Source organism: Leucoraja erinacea, chromosome 2, assembly GCF_028641065.1.
Source record: "Leucoraja erinacea ecotype New England chromosome 2, Leri_hhj_1, whole genome shotgun sequence".
Taxonomy (NCBI): Eukaryota; Metazoa; Chordata; class Chondrichthyes; order Rajiformes; family Rajidae; genus Leucoraja; species Leucoraja erinaceus.
This window is the reverse complement of record NC_073378.1, coordinates 51582536-51601844: the sequence shown is the minus strand read 5'-3', so window position 1 is coordinate 51601844 and position 19309 is coordinate 51582536. Positions and strand designations below refer to the sequence as shown.

The window sequence follows — 19309 nt, the reverse complement described above, 5'->3', positions numbered from 1 at the left end:
GATGACATAAGTACCATTTGAACAATGTAATAATTATTCTTTGGTGCCTCCCATCCGTCTGGAATGTATGGAGTTCACACTTGAGTTTTTCAGTTTTGGGGGAAACAAAATCTCACTTTTGTCATCTTTTCTTTTCATTCCCAAATATCCTTTTGTCCGTTTCTTTGTCAGTACGACTTAACTTTGAATTTTTTGTATTGTTTCACTCTCCCTCTCAATCTTTCCACTGTTCAGTCCCTACTTTTTAAATCCCTGTAGTTAAGGTGATATCCTGTTGGCTACCACATTCAATCCTTTGCTGCACTTTTATCAGCTTCCACTGTTGGAACTTTGTGAACTCAAATATTTTAAACAGACATAAGTGGAAGTCTAAAGTAATGACAAAGACCTGACAAAGCAATGATAATCTGCTCTGTAATTTTTCTCCTTTTATGTTTTCTCAACTCATTATTTATAGATTTTTATTTAGGAGGAGCGATGGCAAATGCATTTCAATCCTTTCCAGTGTGTGGTGTGCAGTTTTGGAGAACAACCAAGGATAGGATGTACACAGTACACAGAGACCTCGGGACTGCTGATTAACAAAGAGTACAAACCCATAGATCTCTGAGAGTAGCAGCTCTACAGGATTAAGTAATGAAGGAGGATAATGGAGTACTTGACTTCATCAGTGGTGGCATAGAATATAGGAGCTGGGACATAATGGTACATTTGTAAAATATTGGCTGGGCAACATTTAGAGTGTTTTATGCCATTCTGGTCATCATACTGCAGGAAGGTTGTGATTGTGCTGCAGAAGGTGCAGCAAAGATTGGACCTAGATCAAGAGCAGGCTCGGCGATTATTTCGCTGAACACCTCAACTCAGTCTGCCTAAACTCACATGATCTCCCAGTTGCTAAACACTCCCCCTCCCATTCTGATACTGACATTTCTGTCTTGGGCCTCCTCTACTGTCATAGTGAGGCCCACCGCAAATTGGAGGAATAGCATCTCATATTTTGCTTGGGCAGCTCACAACCCAGCGGTATGAATATTGACTTCTCTAACTTCAAGAAACCCTTGCTTTCCCTCTCTCTCCATCCCTCCCCTTTCTAGCTCTCCGACCAGTCTGACTGTCCTCCTGATTGCACTTTTATCTTTATATGCTTCGTTGTCACCTTCCCCTAGCTAACAATGATCTATTCTACATTTTCCTTGAACTTTGTCCCCTTTGATGTTTCATTTTCACACCTGACCCTTACATATCTCTGTTTCTCTCTCCCCTGACTCTCAGTCTTCTTCTTCTTCTGGCGTGCACAGCCTAAAGTTGTAGGACAACTTGTTCTATTTGATCTTATTTGATTGTGTACACCGGGTTGATTGCATTCATCGAAACAGGGCGGACCACGTGAAGGTTGCAATCTCCCACCCCCACTCTCAGTCTGAAGAAGGTTCTCGACCCATTCCTTCTATCCAGAGATGCTGCCTGGCCCGCTGAGTTACCCCAGCATTTTGCTTCTATCCTTCCTATGCAACGATTCACTGTCTGGATTGGCACGTTCCGATAATGAGAGGCTGGATAGGCTGTTTGGTTTTCCTGGTGTTCAGGAGATTAAGGAGTTATCTGAGAAACATTTATAAAATTATGAAGGGGATAGATAGTAAAATCTTGTCTCATAGTGGGGTTGTCAAAGATGAGGGGGCATAGGTTTAAGGTGAGAAGTTTGAGGCATAGAGGGGATCTGGGGTGGTCATTCTTTTAATTCAAAGGATGGTTGGAGTCTAGAGTGTCCTGTCTGAAGAGGTGTTAAAGGCAGATACTCTCATAACATTGAAGAAGCATCTCAACAAATACTTGAATCACAAAGACATTGAAGGATACAAACCTAATGTGGGCAAATGGGATTAATCTCGGTAGGCACAATGGGCCATATGGACGTAGTGGGCCAAAGTGACTAGTTAATTGATCTAAAATCACACTTCATAGTTTCTCATTGCTGAATCTAATCATGCAATTATTTTACATAATCTCTGTCATGTTTACATGGTTTTCAAAGTGCTCCACATTAAGTTTGTAAATTCCGAGGAGCAAGTGAATTTGTAGATGCTTATTTATGTAAAATCAGATATTTTACATCTTTGGTGCAAACTAATTTCCTACCTACGCTGACAATGTCACCTATGCAATACCTTGGTGCTCGCCTTTTTTGTCCGCATCAGATATGGCCAACACGGTGTCACAGTGCGAGAGTTGTTGCCTTCTTTAATCAGAGGGTGGTGAATTGTGGATTTCTTTGCCACAGAAGACAGTGGAGGCCAAGTCAGTGAATATTTTTAAAGCAGAGATATATAGATTCTTGAATTGTAAGGTGTCAGAGGTTATGGGGAGAAGGCAGGAGAATGGTGTTAGGAGGGATAGATAGATCAGACATGATTGAATGGCGGAGTAGACTTGATGGGCCGAATGGTCTAATTCTACTCCTATCACTTATGACCTTATAGCACCAGAGGCCCGGGTTCGATCCTGACAATGGGTGCTGCCTGTACAGAGTTTGTACGTTCTCCCCGTGAGCTGCCTGGGTTTTTCTCTGGGTGCTCTGGTTTCCTCCCACATTGGGGAGGAAACTAAGATGTACAGGGCTGTAGGTGAGTGCCAGTGTACGGGGATTGCTGGTCGGCGTGGTCTTGGTGGGTCAGTTTTTGTGTTGTATCCCTAAACTAAACTGGATTAATGCTGGACATAGCTTTTCTACTCCTATTCTTCGAAGGTGAACATGGTTTGGGATATAATGATGGGACTTGTTACACCACTGCAGTCTGTGTTGTGCCTTTTAGTGGTTTCAAGAGGGCTGGGTGAAATATTGGTTTGCCACAGAGGGAAGTTAAAAATGGAGTATGTTGGAGATGCGAGATCGCAGTCACATTCAGGGCAGGCAAGATGGAAACATGGAACAAACCTGTGACAGTTTGATATCCTCAAGGTCTTTATTTACAAGTATCCTCTTTCAGTTTAGCATTAAAATATCCAAACTCCCATTTTAATATTTGAACTCAGCTTTTCTTAATTTTAATCGAGTTCTCAGATTTCAATGATAAAATTAGCATACTTCTATAACTATTTCACTGATTTTTCAATGCAAAGAAATTTCTGCTACCCTCTACATGGAAGCCTCACTATTATTTCCACAGCCAGAGATAATTATACTTGCTTATTTATTCTGACAGAGCTATTCATAATTTGAAAACTGCTATTAACCTCCTCAGTTCCAATAACAGTCCGAGCATTTCAAGTTACTCCTCATAATGGGGTATGCATGCTGGGAAATGTATAATGAATGCTTACCTCAGTTTTAAACTGGGTTCTGCCAATCAGCACACACCATTAATTTAAATGGTCAAATCAATGTTTTGAATAACATAAACACATCTCTTTATTCTCTGCAAATTACTGATTTAAACTGTCTGTACTCATACATTAAAGGAATTATATACTTCCACTGTGAGGTCTTTACTCATCCACATTTTTTAGTGTCTGGGAGGACAGCTGGGAGGACAAACACACCAACATCAGCGTTTTGGAGGAAGCCAACATGACCAGTATCACCACCACAATAATAATGCAGCACCAACTTCGATGGACTGACCATGTAATCCACATGTTCCACACATGTCTCCCGAAACAGATCCTGTCCTCTCAACTGAAGACAGCTCGGCAAGCCCCAAGCGGGCCAAAGAAACGCTTCAAGGACAACATCAAAAACAGTCTGAAGAAATTCGACATCATATCGAGCAACTGTGAACAGATTGCACTGGACAGACGCTCCTGGAGGAAATCCGTGCAGGAAGGAGCTGCAGGTCAGGAAACGGAACTACGCCATGTCACAGTGACAAAGTGACAGCACCGTAAGGAGAGAGAGAGAAAATGGGGCTCGACGACCAGCAACCAACGCCCACATTGGGTAAATTTTTGCTATGTTGAGCCCGTACCTGTAATGGGCTTGTCCCGCAGGCGATTTTTCAGTGGACTGCCAAGTTGCCTGCACACGCCTGACGAACTGGAACGGCGACTGTCAGAGTGGGACACACACATATCGCAAAGGCGGGGACCAGGGGAAGGAAGAGAGAGACAGAGAGACAGAGAGACAGAGAGACAGAGAGACAGAGAGACAGAGAGACAGAGAGGGGAATGATGGCACGCTATAACCCATAGCCGTCCCATTCTGACCGTCGCCGAACCTCTCACCGCACCATTGGTCCATTCTTCACGACGGCCCTGTGATGTCTCGGCTCTGACAATTCTAGGGATCTAACCGGTAACAACACTAAGAGCAGCCCCAGGCTGTCGCGCTCCCCGACTCTAATCTGAGCTTGAAAAATCTCGTGATGGGTTGATGTGTCCCGCGTGCCATATTATTTAGACTCCTGCCTTACAAGAAATAAAACAAAAATGTTCAGAAGTACAAAAATGAATGACTTTATTATTGTGATAAGTATAAATCTATTTTTAAATAATCTAATATCTTTCTAATGAACCGCCGCCGCTGCTAACGTGGAGGGAGAGCGAGGTAGTGTCAATTACGTGGGCTGAGCCGACGTAATTGACGCTCGCTCTTCCTCCACTGGGCTCAAGACACGCCCCCTTGTGAGGCAGATCTGATCGCTGCCTCCCCTGGTACTTTTTCATTGCAGTTTTATGATGAGACCAGTGAGCACATAATTTAATATATTTCTATGTGAAATACGTTTTCTGGACTATGGAAGGTGAGGACATGTAATGAAGAGGTTTACACACATTACATTGTTGACATACATAGAGATAGTAACAGGCACACACTTATTGCCAGCGCTCCATGCAGTTTCTGAGGGGTTGCGCAATCAGAGGGGAGGTTCAGCTCTTCGCTCGCTGCCTCACCTCTCATCTCTCCCTGTATTTGCAGTGGAGCTGCGCAAATTTGGTGATATTGACTATAAAAAATGATTAGATTCATATAGAAATGACATAACACAGATCAGTGGAAAAAATCGTTATATTTATTTTATTTTATTATTATTTTTCTTTACTTTTCTTAACAGCTATTTTCATTGGAAGTATGACAGGTGAGGCTCTGCCTCCCCTGACCACACGTCCCTGGTGTAAGGTAAGAGGGGAGAAGTGGGGAGAAGGGAGGAGAAAACTTTTAAGAAGCCAGACAACTCTGGATGCTTTCAAGAGAGAGCTAGATAGGGCTCTTAAAAATAGCGGAGTCAGGGTATATGGGGAAAAGGCAGGAACGGGGTACTGATTGGTGATGATCACCCATGATCACATTGAATGGCGGTGCTGGCTTGAAGGGCCGAATGGTCTACTCCTGCACCTATTGTCTATTATCTATTGTCTATTGTTTGAACTGAAATGCTACGCATGTGAAACAGGCCAGGTTTATTCCAACATTTTGTATACTTCTCTAAGTTTGTACCCAGGAACCTCTTCTTCTGTGACAATTTTTCCCGGGGTTGTTGCTATCATAGAGACATAGATTGATACAGTGTGGAAGCAGGCCCTTCGGCCCAACGCCCGCACCGGCCAATATGTCCCCCCTACACTAATCCTGCCTGCCTGCCTGCGTTTGGTCCATATCCCTCCAAACGTCTTGTCCATGTACCTTTCTAATGGTTTCTTAAACGTTGGGATAGTCCTTGCCTCAACTCCCTCCTCTGGCAGCTTGTTCCAAACACCCACCACACTTTGTGAGAAAAGAGTTACCCCTCAGATTCCTATTAAATCTTTTCCCCTTCACCTTGAACCTATGTCCTCTGGTCCTCGATTCCCCTACTCTGAGCAAAAGATTCTGTGCATCTACCCAATTTATTCCTCTCATGTCCTCTTTTATATGCCTCATGTCCCTCTTTTATACAGTTTCTTCTGCACTTCCAGAAGGTTCAGTGATGTACTTCTACCCAAAATACATCCAGATGGTCAACTGGGATGCATCTGCTCCATTGTTCCATTCTCCATCTTTAATATTAGCAATCACCACCCTATTGAGGTTAAGCAACCTTTTTACTATTGGCTGCGCCTATCTGAATCCATTTACTTTCCGTATCAGGTTAGAGAGTTCATGTAAAGTTGACTTCACTTCTCAGAATTCCCAAAGTTAACTTATTTTCCCATCGTACTCAGTCTGGTCCATTACAGGCACATCCACATGAGGTGCTGCATCAAGGTTCACGAGATTAATCCCTGGGATAGCGGGACTGTCATATGAGGAAAGATTGAAAAGACTAGGCTTGTATTCACTGGAGTTTAGAAAGATGAAGGGGAATCTTATAGAAACATATAAAATTATAAAAGGACTGGACAAGCTGATGCAGGAAAAATGTTCCCAATGTTGTGTGAGTCCAGAACCAGGGGCCACAGTCTTAGAATAAAGGGGAGGTAATTTAAGACTGAGGTAAGAAAAAACTTTTTCACCCAGAGAGTTGCGAATTTATGGAATTCCCTGCCACAGAGGGCAGTGGAGGCCAGGTCACTGGATGGATTTAAGAGAGAGTTAGATAGAGCTCTAGGGGCTAGTGGAGTCAAGGGATATGGGGAGAAGGCAGGCACGGGTTATTGATAGGGGATGATAGGGAAGGGCCGAATGGCCTCCTCTTTCACCTATTTTCTATGTTTCTATGTCTATGTTTAAGAATGCATGCATGCAACATTCTTCATGCAGAATGCATTCTTCAAGAATGCACCGCTGTGGACAGCTTAGCTGCAAAATGTTGAAGTCAATCAGCGGGTCAGGCAGCATCTCTGGAGAAAAAGAATAGGTGATGTTTTGGGCCGGAACATCCTCTTCGGACACTGACCCAAAACATCACCTCTTTATCTCTAGAGATGCTGCCTGATCCACTGATTTTAGTTCAGTTGAGTTTAGTTTATTGTCACGTGTACCAAGGTACAGTGAAGAGCTTTTGTTGCATGCTAATTAATCAGTGGAAAGACAATACATGACTACAATCGAGCCATCCACAGTGTACAGATACATGATAAAGGGAATAACGTGAAAAACGTGTAATATAAGATAAAGCCAGTAAAGTCTGATCAAAGATAGTCCGAGGTTCTAGATAGTAGTTACTCCAGCATTGTGTCTATCTTTGGTCTAAACCAGCATCTACAGTTCATTCCTAGATACTGAAGACATCTTGATTGTAATCATGTATAATCTTTCTGTTGACTGGATAGCACACAACAAAACAGTTTTTCACTGCACCTCGGTATACATGACAATAAACTAAACTAAGAACTAATAATTACATCTATCATCAAGGATCCCCACTATCCATATAAGGTCTTCGCCCTGCTGCTAACATTAGGCAAGAGGTACAGCAGGCTAAAGTGCTGCACCACCCGGTTCAGGGACAACTGCTTTCCTACAACTATCAAGGTATTTAACCAACCTGCATAACTTTAATTCTTATACTACCTCGGCAACAGAATACTGCGCACCATCACTTGCATTCATGGGACTTATTTTCTAATTGTGTTTTGAACTAATGTCCTGTTTTTGCACAATCCTTTTTACTGCCTTGTATTTATGCATAATTGATGTGCAAAATACATGTGTGTGTTGTCTGAGCCTGTGTGCCTATGATGATGATAATGCTGCAAGGAAGATTTTCATTGTTCCTATACCTCACTGTTTGTGTATATGACAATCAACTCAACTTAACCTGACTTGACTTGACAAAGGTTTAAGTGTTAGTCATACCGCTACAACTATATAGCTGCACATCAAGGATTACAACTGGACAGTGATGACATTCATTAGTGCTCCAAGTTGACAGAAATGTACACATGAAGAACTGACTTTTTATGAAAGTCAGCACACAATATATAAACTATTTGTTACAAACACCATAAAAATCAGGACAAATCCAATTGTACCAACCGCTGGTCCAACAGCATCCTATGAATCACCAACATTGTTACCAAAGTTGTTAGTCATAATGCTATAAACTAGAACTTACTGTTAACCTTCTCACTGATGCTCACTCTAAAAAGTGCACTGTAATTATTTCACATGTATTCTTTAGCATCTCTCAAACCTGATCCTTCTAACATCTAGGACAAAAACAACAGAGAAATAGGAATGCTATAACGTATTACTTCTCCAGAGACACATGCCACCCTGAATTGGAAATTTCTTGTCCATCTTTCAGTATCGCTGCCTCAAAGTCGTGGATGTCCCTACTGGAACACTACTGTGGGAACACCTTCAGCGCAAGAGCTGCAGCAGTTGAAGGAGAGCCTCACCACCACCTTCTCGAGCAATTAGGGATTGAATTAAATCTGTGTTGATGTGTCAGTCATGTGTGTTGAATGAATCTCAGCAGTTTCTAATAATCATACAGATGCATCTCCAAAAGTACAAGGGAACATTGATGACTGTCATATGTTTAGTGAACGGGCATCCTAGGTATCAGTAATCAACCATATTTGTGTTGGAAATATATGCATTCCCGGGAAAATACAAGTGCAGTGCATTTGCTACACTGTAACTTGGGAAACGACAAAAGATGTATAGAATTTTGAAAAGACGGGGATGTACAGTACTAGTGGTAAAATGCAGTGCTACTAACTGGCAATTAATTTCTAGGTCGTTGCTTTTTTACAGTGGGAAAATAATCTTTGAGTCTCTCTTGTTTTTAAGCAAACACATCCTTCTAAATATCCCCAACAAATTTAAAATGTGCTCCCTCTGTTGACATATCTATACATGAAATGTTGCTCTCCCATTGCCACCACACAGGAATGGAAATGCAATGCCAATATCTATTGCTGCAGGGCACTATATCCTCAGTAGAATGAAAGATAGCTGTCACTATTAATGTTTAAACATCATATTCAAGATTAAACAACCTGCAGTTTTTCCCCTCTGTGTTCTGTTGCATTTTCAACTGACAAACACAAATCCGTCTGTAGATTGTTGCAAATCACAGAAAAGGCAAGAACTGGTGTTGCATCGGACCCAACTCTATCCTTCCTCTGGGAATGAAATACAGCTCCCCAAATACTTTGGGTTAAAGAAAAGTTCAAGAAAACCAACGTCATGTACCAAAGGTATCAGCTTACCTTTCTTTGAGAGACTGTGCATGTGAGAATCGTCAGACATTCAATTACAGATTTTGAATATCTATTTTCATCCTTACTTTTAAAATGATCTATTAAGTAACAAAGACTGTTCAAAGTGAAGAGGCCATACTTCTAAGCTGAAGAATCATATGTCAGTGTGGACTTCCTCACATAAGAGCCTCTGATTGTTGAAGCAGGTCACGTTTACATAAGTAAAATAAAAATTACAAATAGCTATTAGAAATATTAAGAGTAGCAAGTTATTCATGCAGCCAGGAGGATAAACAAACTGAAAAATAAAATTTCAGCTGGAGCTTTGCCACATTGTCTGCCAATGAACTATTTCACTAGAACAACATCAGTCATAATAATGCAATTGTGTCTCTATTTATGTTTTCATGTCCTATTTATTGCCCAAATCAGCAGGCTAACAATCTAACTAAAAAATAGATACTGGAAACCTGAGAGACAGAGAGACATCTGTAGAGAACGAAGCAAGAGCTATTGTTTCACTTTGATGACCTTTTTCCAGAATCAGGCAAAGTTAAGACCATGTTTTATGTTGCAGAGATGGAGCAGGTGGAGGTGGTGGAGAAAATAAAGGGACATTTGATAGGTTGGAGATCAAGAAAGACTGTGAAGCAAAGAATGAGGTGTTTGCCGAGAGGTTTGTGAATTACAGATAACCTCTCAGGAGGAGATCTAATGAGTTAAGTGAAAGTGGGGGTGTGGTGGTGGATGAGAATGGGGGAGGAATGAGAGCAGGGTGGAGGGAGGAATGAGAGCGGTTGGGGGAAAGAATAAGAGTGTGTGGGCGGAGGAATAAGAGTGGGGAGAAGAGAAAGAGCAAGAAAGACACAGACAAATTAAGGTTAGAACTGTGATACATTGAACACTAGAGCTGTTGAAAATCTAAGATAAGCACGACTGCCAGAGATACCCAGCAGGTTAGACAGTATGTATGGAACTAACTTAATGTCACAAGTTAATCGCATTTCATCAAATATGATGAACACTGGAAAGGCTGGTTCTCTGAAAATGATGAGTTCAACGTTGAGTGGTGAGGCCTATGACCTGTCCAGTGATTACACAAGATACTGTAAATCAAGCCTACGTTGGCTGGTGTTAGGTAAGTGTCAGAGGCCAAACATACAGAGTTCAGAATAAGTGTGTAGGAAAGAATTGAAAATGCTGGTTTAAATCGAAGGTAGACACAAAATGCTGGAGTAACTCCGGAGAGAAGTACTGGGTGACGTTTCGGGTCGAGATCCTTCTTCAGAATAAGAGCCAGAATAAGATTGGAATGGGGAATTAACATGTCAAAAATGGAAGCTTCAGTTTATTCTTGCTGACTGATTAGAGGTGTTCTGCAAAAGGGTCGCCATATCTGCATTTGGTTCTTCTTCTGTAGAGAAGACCACATCGTGATCAGTGAATGCAGTAGACCAAGTTGTAACATGGAAACTTAATTGCTGCTTCACCTAGAAGGAGAGTACAGGAGAGAGATAGAAGACCTGACTGAGCGGTGTCGCAACAATAACCACTCCATCAAAGTCAAGAAAACCAAGCAACTAATTGTTGACCAGAAAAGGGAATACAGGAAACCACGTGCCAGTTTTCAAATCGGTGGGTCAGCGGTGAAGAGAGTTAGCAGATTCAAATTCCTAGGCATTGACATCTCGACGACCTGTCCTGGGTCAAGCACATAGATTTTATCATGAAGAAGATGTGCTAGTATCTTTACTTTCTTGGACATTTAATGAGATTTGTACGTCACTGACAATATTCAGAGATCCATTGTAGACCGTATCCTGACTATTGGCATCATGGTCTGGTACGACACAGGAATGCAAGAGGTTGCACAGAGTGGCGGATGCAGTCTAGTCCATCACGGAGACGGCCCTCTCCACCATCAAAGCCATCTACTTAAGATGTTGCCTCAAGATAGCAGCATCTATCATCAAGGATTCCCCACCCACCATCCCCGTCTTGCTTTTTTCTCGCTGCTACCTAAGGGCAGGAGTTGCAGTAACCAGAGACTGCACACTACCAGGTTTAGGAATAGCTATGTCCCTATAACTGTCTCATTCTGAAATCCAATTTGCACAACTGTAATCCCACCTCAACAACAGAACACTACGAACCACCTCTTGCACCACATGGACTTGTTTTCTAACTGTGTTTTGCATTAACGTCATGTTTTTTTGTAATATTTTTCTTTTTACTTGTGGAATGTATGTGATTTATGTTTTTGTGTGTTGTCCAAGTTTGTGCCTGTGGGAAGGGAAGAGGTAAAAAGTAGGAGTGACATCTTTTGCAGTTGTTGGGATGGTATCATGAGAAAGGGTATGAATGTTGGTAGCAATGGAAAAGTAAACTATGGAGTCGTGAAGGGAACAATCCCTTTGTAATACTGAGAAGGGAAGGGAAGGGGAAGATGTGCCAGACGGCAGCATCAACTTTATGTATGGAGGATTATCCACTGAATGTTCAGAGAATTTTATTTTGTTTCTATTGCAAGTTTATCGTAACGCAGATAAAACTTCAGCGTTATACTTTATGTATCAAAATACCTCTCACAAGAAAGTCATTCTTTGACATTATCCTTGAAGTTTTCAGAGAGTCACAGATTTTGTTTACTCTATGTAGTGTACACCAATGGCTAGTAGCTAATCGACGAGACAGTACAGATTTAAAGCACTGCCCTCAAAGTGAAAAATCACGGAAGCTGTTAAATGTAGTCTAGATTTCAGATAACACAGGAGATCCACTCATTCTTCGCTGAAACGTTCATTTATACAAGTTTCTATCAGGCTACTACTAAATTGCACATAACAGGCAGCATTTCTCCCTTATTCATTCAATCATTACATGATGTGCACTGAAGGATGTCTTGCACATTTAATTGCACTCTGTAATGCATGGCGCAAGAGACAATTTCTAAACCAGAACAATAAGGTGTTGCATGTTCAGCTATTAATCCCAGAGTTAAATTTTGGGCATTTTGAGGAACATTTTCACTACTTTTCCAACAGAACAAACTTTGCCATGATGTTCTGGTTTGGCATGTGGAACAAAAGCAGCCCAGTGGCCAGCAAGCAACTGCCAACCTGCCAAAGAATGTCCAAACGGGCAGATGAGTGATAGGTATTGGAAATATCTATAAATTGCCTCCATCATAGGCAGACCGAGGAAGAGAAAAGTGGGGAGTGGGGGGAAAGATATGGAATAGAATATTTTAAAACCCTACCTTCATTGGGGAAGAGTAAAGAGAGAGAAATGTTGAATCTAATTTTATTTTTTACTCTATTTTGTTTCAAGAAATGTGGAATATGTAAAATCAGATAACTAGCCAACAACTGGCCTACTTACATCTTGGTAACAATGGACCCAGTGCTTCTATTGAATGGCAATAAATTAATATGCACAGGTTACATTCTTAATTTGGGAGACTCCATGGACTGAATACAAAAATAAGATTGCATCTTGTGCACCATTACAACAAAAAGGAAAACCAAAACACAGAATTATTCATTTAACAAGCAGGAATTTGCCAGTCCAAATAATAAGCATATATTGCAATTCTCATTTTAACAACAGATGTTACCAAATTTTACATATAATAATGCACTTTGCATGTATTGTAAAAGAGTAAAACTGGTCATTATTGCAATCATTTAATCCACTCAAAGTAATGCTTTTATTAGTAGCCATTTCATATCATCTAATATTCTAATGTGGAATATTTGGGAATGTGCTTGCCTGGGCTTCCTTTGCATAATGAGGTTATAGCTGTTCTTTGCCACAGGCAGCATGCTTCTTTCCAAATAGTAAGACAAAAGCTATTATTTCCACAGGGCCACAAAATACTGCAGTTAACAGGAAAAACCGGCAGCACCTATACCCTTTTACACTATTAATGTTACATACAACACAGGAACATTGCGAATAAATGTAAAATCAATCTTATAAAATTAATCTTATAAAAGTTAGAATCTGTAATTATTTTCCATTTCCTTACATGAAAATCGTTGTCATTTCAAAAGTATCACAAGAAGTGTAAAGCTCTTCTTGTGATACTTGTCACATTTTAAACATAAAACTTTCAGTATGTGCTTAGTTTTTTGAAGATTATTAAATAACGATGTCAGTGAAACAGAATATTGAAAGTCAACAGAAGCCATTTCTAAAAATGAATGCTAGTTTCTTGTACAAAAAGAGTAATCCAAAACCTTTTGAATAATTTAAAATTGTTCTCATACATCTTTTTCCAGACTGTAATTGTAATTCTTAGAAATTACAAAGTATCACTGTAAAAATATCAATTACTTTATTCAAAATTCTACTGAATGTGGACCAAGTGACATATAATCATTGATCATCATCTTTTTCTTCCGGTCATGTAAAAGATTTAAACGACTACTCTGACTCCAAGACAATCCAATGATTGACACTCGGAGGATATGGAAGAGTTGGGCACTGGTTTAACAACATGGGCTCTTGAATTACAGCCAATGTGTATTTCACATAATCCTGTAGTAATCATTTCCAATGTTTGTGAATGCATACATTTTCCAGCACAAAATGCATCAAGATATGTTCTTTCAAATGTCATATTTATCAAACACCTGAACAAAATGAAATTTTCATATAACATTCATATATTGGTTTGAAAAATAAGCAAATTAAATTTAATTAACATTGGGCACAAACAAAATCTTATTTAATGTGCCATTATATTAACTATAGTCAATTTTAATCATAGAAACATAGATGCACGTCTTGTTTGACTTTTTTGGGACTGCATGATGGTCCCCGCTAATCAAAACCCTATTCAAGCTAAGGTTGTATTTGTGGTGTCCTAACCTTGCCAATTAAGCACAGCAGTTGACAACAAAAGAGGGTTCCACCCTGCACTGAAGGATTGGTAGTCCCTGTCACTGAATGATACTGCTGTCAGTCCTTACTTCTGCTGAGTACTACAGAAAGCATATTAAATCAACCCTGATCTGTAGCACACATAATGCTCGTAGTAAATGCGACTCCCGTCTCTCCTAATTATACACTACCATTACTTTCTTATGCTGTCAGGGTTTACAACATAAAAGCCTGTAAGGAGCATTGTTTGCCTTTTCAATAAGCCATCAAGTCTGGAAAAATAGACCTGCCGCAACATAACCTGGCAGTGTTCTGTTCAGTGGTTGTGTTATTTATGCAGATCATACCTCTCTGGCAAGAGGAAACACAGCTCTTCTGTTATTATTTCCATCTCTAAAATATTGTAATCATCTCCTTGTACAAATGCTTTTTATCGCCACATTACACATATTTCACTTAGATTACACTCGAGTGTCAATTTCTTGTTAGTGGTGCAATGGTTTTCTAGTGTATATACCATATCATTCACGGAACTGCTGGAAGTGCTCAGCTAGCTTTTCACCTGCAAAGTAGTCCTGGCTATCCTAGATCCAAACATATCCCAATCTCATACTGTTAAATCATTGTTTAAGAGCTATTGCTTGTCAATGCATAACATCAACACTGATGCATTGCCTGGAGCTGTACTAGAAGGCAGTAAAATCAGTTTTTCATTGTAATTTTAAACATAAATCATACCAAGGACACACTATTTGCTTAGTAACAGAAAGAGCATCTCAGTACGTTACCTGTACAATAATGGTCTGAGCAGGAATCATACTTCACAAGCTGACTAAATCGAGTGCAAACCCCTCATGATTAGGTTTGTAGTAACAGTCCGTAAGCCAATCACTGATTCACCATATCCCAGCACAAACAACAGTTGCTACAGTGAGATACTGCACACTTCATTTCCGTTCCACCCTCTGCCTCTCTCTGGGCACCAGACAGCTGCAGCCAACCAGCTTCAGTCTCCCTGCTACTTGGGCTATTAACCCAACCTCTTTCTTTCCCCATCCTCCCCACGTACACACAAAACACACTACTACCACACATATCAAGCAAAGTGCTCAGCAAAGCGTTGTCAATTCTGCAGCTGTACCTCCCTGTCCCAGGGGGCTGTCCCTATACAAGCCTGATGATTTCCGCACTTATTGCTGCAGCTCTGAGTCTCCTCAAGGCTGGAAAACAGCATCATTTGACATTTATATACGTGATGCTGATGTTATGTGATATTTAAATATAAGCAGTAGATGCAATTTTCTGCATCGCTTCAGAAATGTATCCTGCATTAGCCTTTCGAAATAACAACAATAAATTAGCAAGAATTTTAGGTATCACTGTAGAAATTACTAAAACATGACAAGAAATATCCAAATATATACGAGATTAAGTATTCTACGTTTCATAAATAAAGATAATTTCCTACCTGTTTTTAATATACTCAAATTTGATGAGGGAGCATCACTTAGCAGCATATTATTTTTGTATTAACTCGGCTTGTCACAGTAGACCGTTAAATCCATTCAATAAGACAGTTCTCTGCATTCCATGTGGTGGCTGCCAGAATGCAACACTTTCACAGAAACTGCAGAGGAAGCAGAAGCAATTGAGCAAATGCATGATACTGGAGTCATTTATTCTGATTCGGTTAGCCCTTCCAAATATCAGACTGCATATATAATCTGAGTGCCCTCATCCCATTATGTTAAACTATCTTAGATTTTGGTAGTAATTTCCTCCCAAAATTATGTTTAATTTGTTTTGTTTTTTTAAAAAGGAATCATATTTTAAGTTTCCTTTCCATAATCAAATCTTGCAATAAATGCAATGTGGACTTAGAAAAATTGCAATTCTGACATCTTATTACAGACCGTAACCACATTTAAAAATACAAAGCTGTGGGAGTGATGAAGCATGCATTATTGTGAATTAAATGTTTATCACTATAATTTGTTTCTAGGGATGAAAATCACTCCTGGATTACGAGTTATGCATTTATTTGGGAGTCATGGACTGATTCACTGAATGCAAAATTCCATTAACAACTGGTCGCCCAATTATTACCGAGTACCAATGCATGAGCTCTTCTTTTAGCTATGATGCTGCACACATTTGCAAACCAATATGATTACTGACAATTTTTTGAGTGCTTCACATGGTCGCTGCTTGATTGCAAAGAAAAACTCCAATTTAATATGATGCTTTTCATGTTCTATTTGGGACATTCCATAATACTTCATAGCTTCTAAAGTGCAGCCACTCATGCAATATAGGAAACATAGTATTTAACGTACTAGACTAAGTTGGACCCATTGGGTCCCTGACACACGGGAGGCCTGGTCCACCAACATAACGCGTTCCCCAACGCAATATTCCACCAGCCACCCATTCCCCCAAAGCAATAATCCACCACTCACCCATAGCCCCCAACTGCATAGGCGTGGCTCATTTCCCCTCATCCCCAGCACTCCCTCCCCCTCCTCCTCATCCTCCCTCTTTCCCCCCCACTCCTCCCCTCCTCCAATCCCTCATTTCTCCCTCCCTCTCCTTTACCCTACTTTGTCACTCCCTCCCTCCACAATTCTCCCATCCCTACGCCCCTCCTATCCCTCTATCCCCCACTCCTCACCTCCCACTATCCCCCGACTATTCCTCCTCACCTCCCCCACTGCCTTCCTCTCCCTCTATTCCTCAAGTCAAGTCAAGAGTCAAGAGAGTTTATTGTCATGTGTCCTCACTTCTTACCTCCCCCACTCCTCTCCCTCCATTCCCCTTCCTCCCTCACTCTCCTTCCTCGCCCCCCCCCCACTTTCCCTCCTCTCCATTCCTACCCCTCCTATCCCTCAAACCCCCCACTCCCCCTTCTCACCTATCCAGGATCTCGAGGGTGCCACTCCTTCCCCTCCTTGCATGCCCCTCCCCCACTCCGTTCCCCGCCCCTCAGTCACTCCCTCCCTCTATAACTCCTCTCCCCTCCTTACCCGCTCCTATCCCTCTATCCCCCCCCCCCACCTCCCATGCTCTTCATCTCCCCCTATGCCCCCCACCTCCCCAGGTATTCCCCACTGCCGACCTCCTCCTCCCTCCTCTAATCACCCTTCTCACTCTAATCCCCCCTCTCCCCTTTTCCTTGCGTGCTGAAGCAGTGGCTGCATATTGGATTAGATGCCGGTAGACAGCAAATGCGGTCAAGTGCTGTGCCTACTGTCATGGCGATTGCACATGAGTTACAGTACCAACTGCGTGGCAACGAAATCTGCGCATGCGCAGTTTTTAACCTTTTAAACCTCGATATTAGATTAGATTAGATTCAACTTTATTGTCATTGCACATTTACAGTACAACACTCAACACAGTTTTAACATCCACCATAGTGAGTCCACCAGGCACCTCCTCACTGTGATGGAAGGCAAAAGTCCCAAAGTCCTTGTCTCTTCCCTCCTTACTCTCCCTCTGCGCTGAGGCGATCCAGGCTTCCGATGTTGTGACCCCGCCGGGTGATGGTAAGCAAGTCCCGCGGCTGAGTCCGAGTCCGCGAACGGGCCCAAACTCCGGGTGATGCAGTAAGCAAGTCCCGCGAAGCTGAATCCGAGCTCTGGAAAAAACGAAATCGGGACGGTTCCCGAAATCATCCGCTGCCCGGCTTCCGAAGTTCAGTCGAAGCCGGAACGCCGTCCAGCCCAGTCCGGAACGCGCCATAGCAAGCTGTTGTTGCGGCCGAGCCACCGGAGCCCCAAATTCGGCACCAACCTGTGCCTCCGGACCTCAAGCGAGCTCCCGACGCTATCATCCACTGGGCCCATACACAACCCAACAAACCAAAATAACTGAAATGGGACAAAAAGAAAACAAAAAAAGAAAAGACAAAACGGACTGCAGGTGAGCCACAGCGGCAAGGCAGTGCCGCCACATATCTTTTACAAAATACCACCGAATGGAACGAAACGTTGCATTTGCAGCACAGGAGAACGGCGAGTTACCTGGCCAAAAATCGTAGCGCTATCGCTTACCATTCTTGCGTAAATAGAAAAACCCCGCAGATTGGAAGAGCACAAGATTAGAGTTTTAGTTATGTATGTATAGATACTGTAATTCAATCTTTTGTTTCAAAATACTGATTGAGGGATAAATAGGTTATCACGCGGTTTTGTTCTTTGAAATAATGCACATTCTTTTTATGATAGTCAGAGAACAGAGGTTTAACGACATTCAAAAATTCATGTAAGCCAACACTCTCAGTACTATACAGAGTCATACAGCAAATTCAGACCCGTTGGACCAACAGGTCCTTAATAACTACTATATAACAGTCCCATTTACCAACATGATCGTCAACGCATAGAAGAAAGCAAATGCTTGGAGTCATACGTGGAAACAGACCCTTTGACCAAACATGGCCACAGCGACTAACATGTCCCATCTACATTTGGCCCACCTACCTGCATTTGGCCCATATCCCACTAAACCTGTCCCATCCATATATCTGTGGGTGGAAATCGGTGTGGGGACACAATGAGGCCTAACATCTAGGACAGGGGTCGGCAACCTATGGCCCATGGGCCGCATCCGGCCCGTTACCCAAAATCATCCGGCCCTCAGGCATATTTTTTTGCAAATAGTTTTCGCGACCTGGGAACTGCAGCCAGTCCCAGGGCATGCAGGCGACCTGGGTGCTACAGCCAGACCTGGGGCAAGCGAGCCGACCTGGGAGCTACAGCCAGACCTGCCAGCCTACCTGGGCACTACAGCCATTCCTGGGGCAGGCGAGCTTACCCGGGCACTGCAGCCAATCCCGGGGCATGCAGGTGACCTGCGTGCTAAAGCCAGACATGGGGCAAGCGAGCCGACCTGAGCGCTACAGCCAGACCTGCCAGCCAACATGGGCGCTATAGCCAGTCCCGGGACAGGTGAGCTGACCTGAGGACCTGGGAACGGCAGGTCCTTTGGCCCATCGTTTCAGCGCCGACCAGCAATCACCCCATTCACTAGCACCATCCGGCACACCAGGGACAATTTACAATTTACCGAAGCACTTAACCTACAAACCTGCACGTCTTTGGAGTGTGGGGCAGGCGAGCCAACCTTGGCGTTACAGCCAGTCCCAAGGGCAGGGAGCCGACCTGGGCGCTACAGCCAGACCTGGGGCAAACGAGCCGACCTGGGACTGGCTGTGGAGCCTAGGTCACAAAACATGGGGGGAATCGTCCCCCACCTCTCAAAACATGGGGGGGGGAACAGGTCCCCCCGTCCCATTCCCCCCCCACCCCCAGGATTTCCGCCCATGCATATATCTGTCTAAATGTTTCTT

The 19309-nt window shown here is 42.3% G+C and overlaps 1 protein-coding gene across 2 annotated transcripts in view; it reads right to left on the bottom strand.

The window, feature by feature from the left end:
* The window catches only part of hecw1b (HECT, C2 and WW domain containing E3 ubiquitin protein ligase 1b), a 451931-nt gene extending 436910 nt beyond the window's left edge, over positions 1–15021 (bottom strand). The window contains exon 1 of one of the 2 annotated variants that reach the window (XM_055656760.1): positions 14748–15021. In XM_055656760.1, the coding sequence (XP_055512735.1) occupies positions 14748–14777 (30 nt within the window). In that variant the 5' untranslated portion in view covers positions 14778–15021. The remainder of the gene's footprint in view (positions 1–14747) is intronic. The other variant, XM_055656770.1, reaches the window with a different exon arrangement.
* Between the last annotated feature and the right edge of the window lie 4288 nt (positions 15022–19309).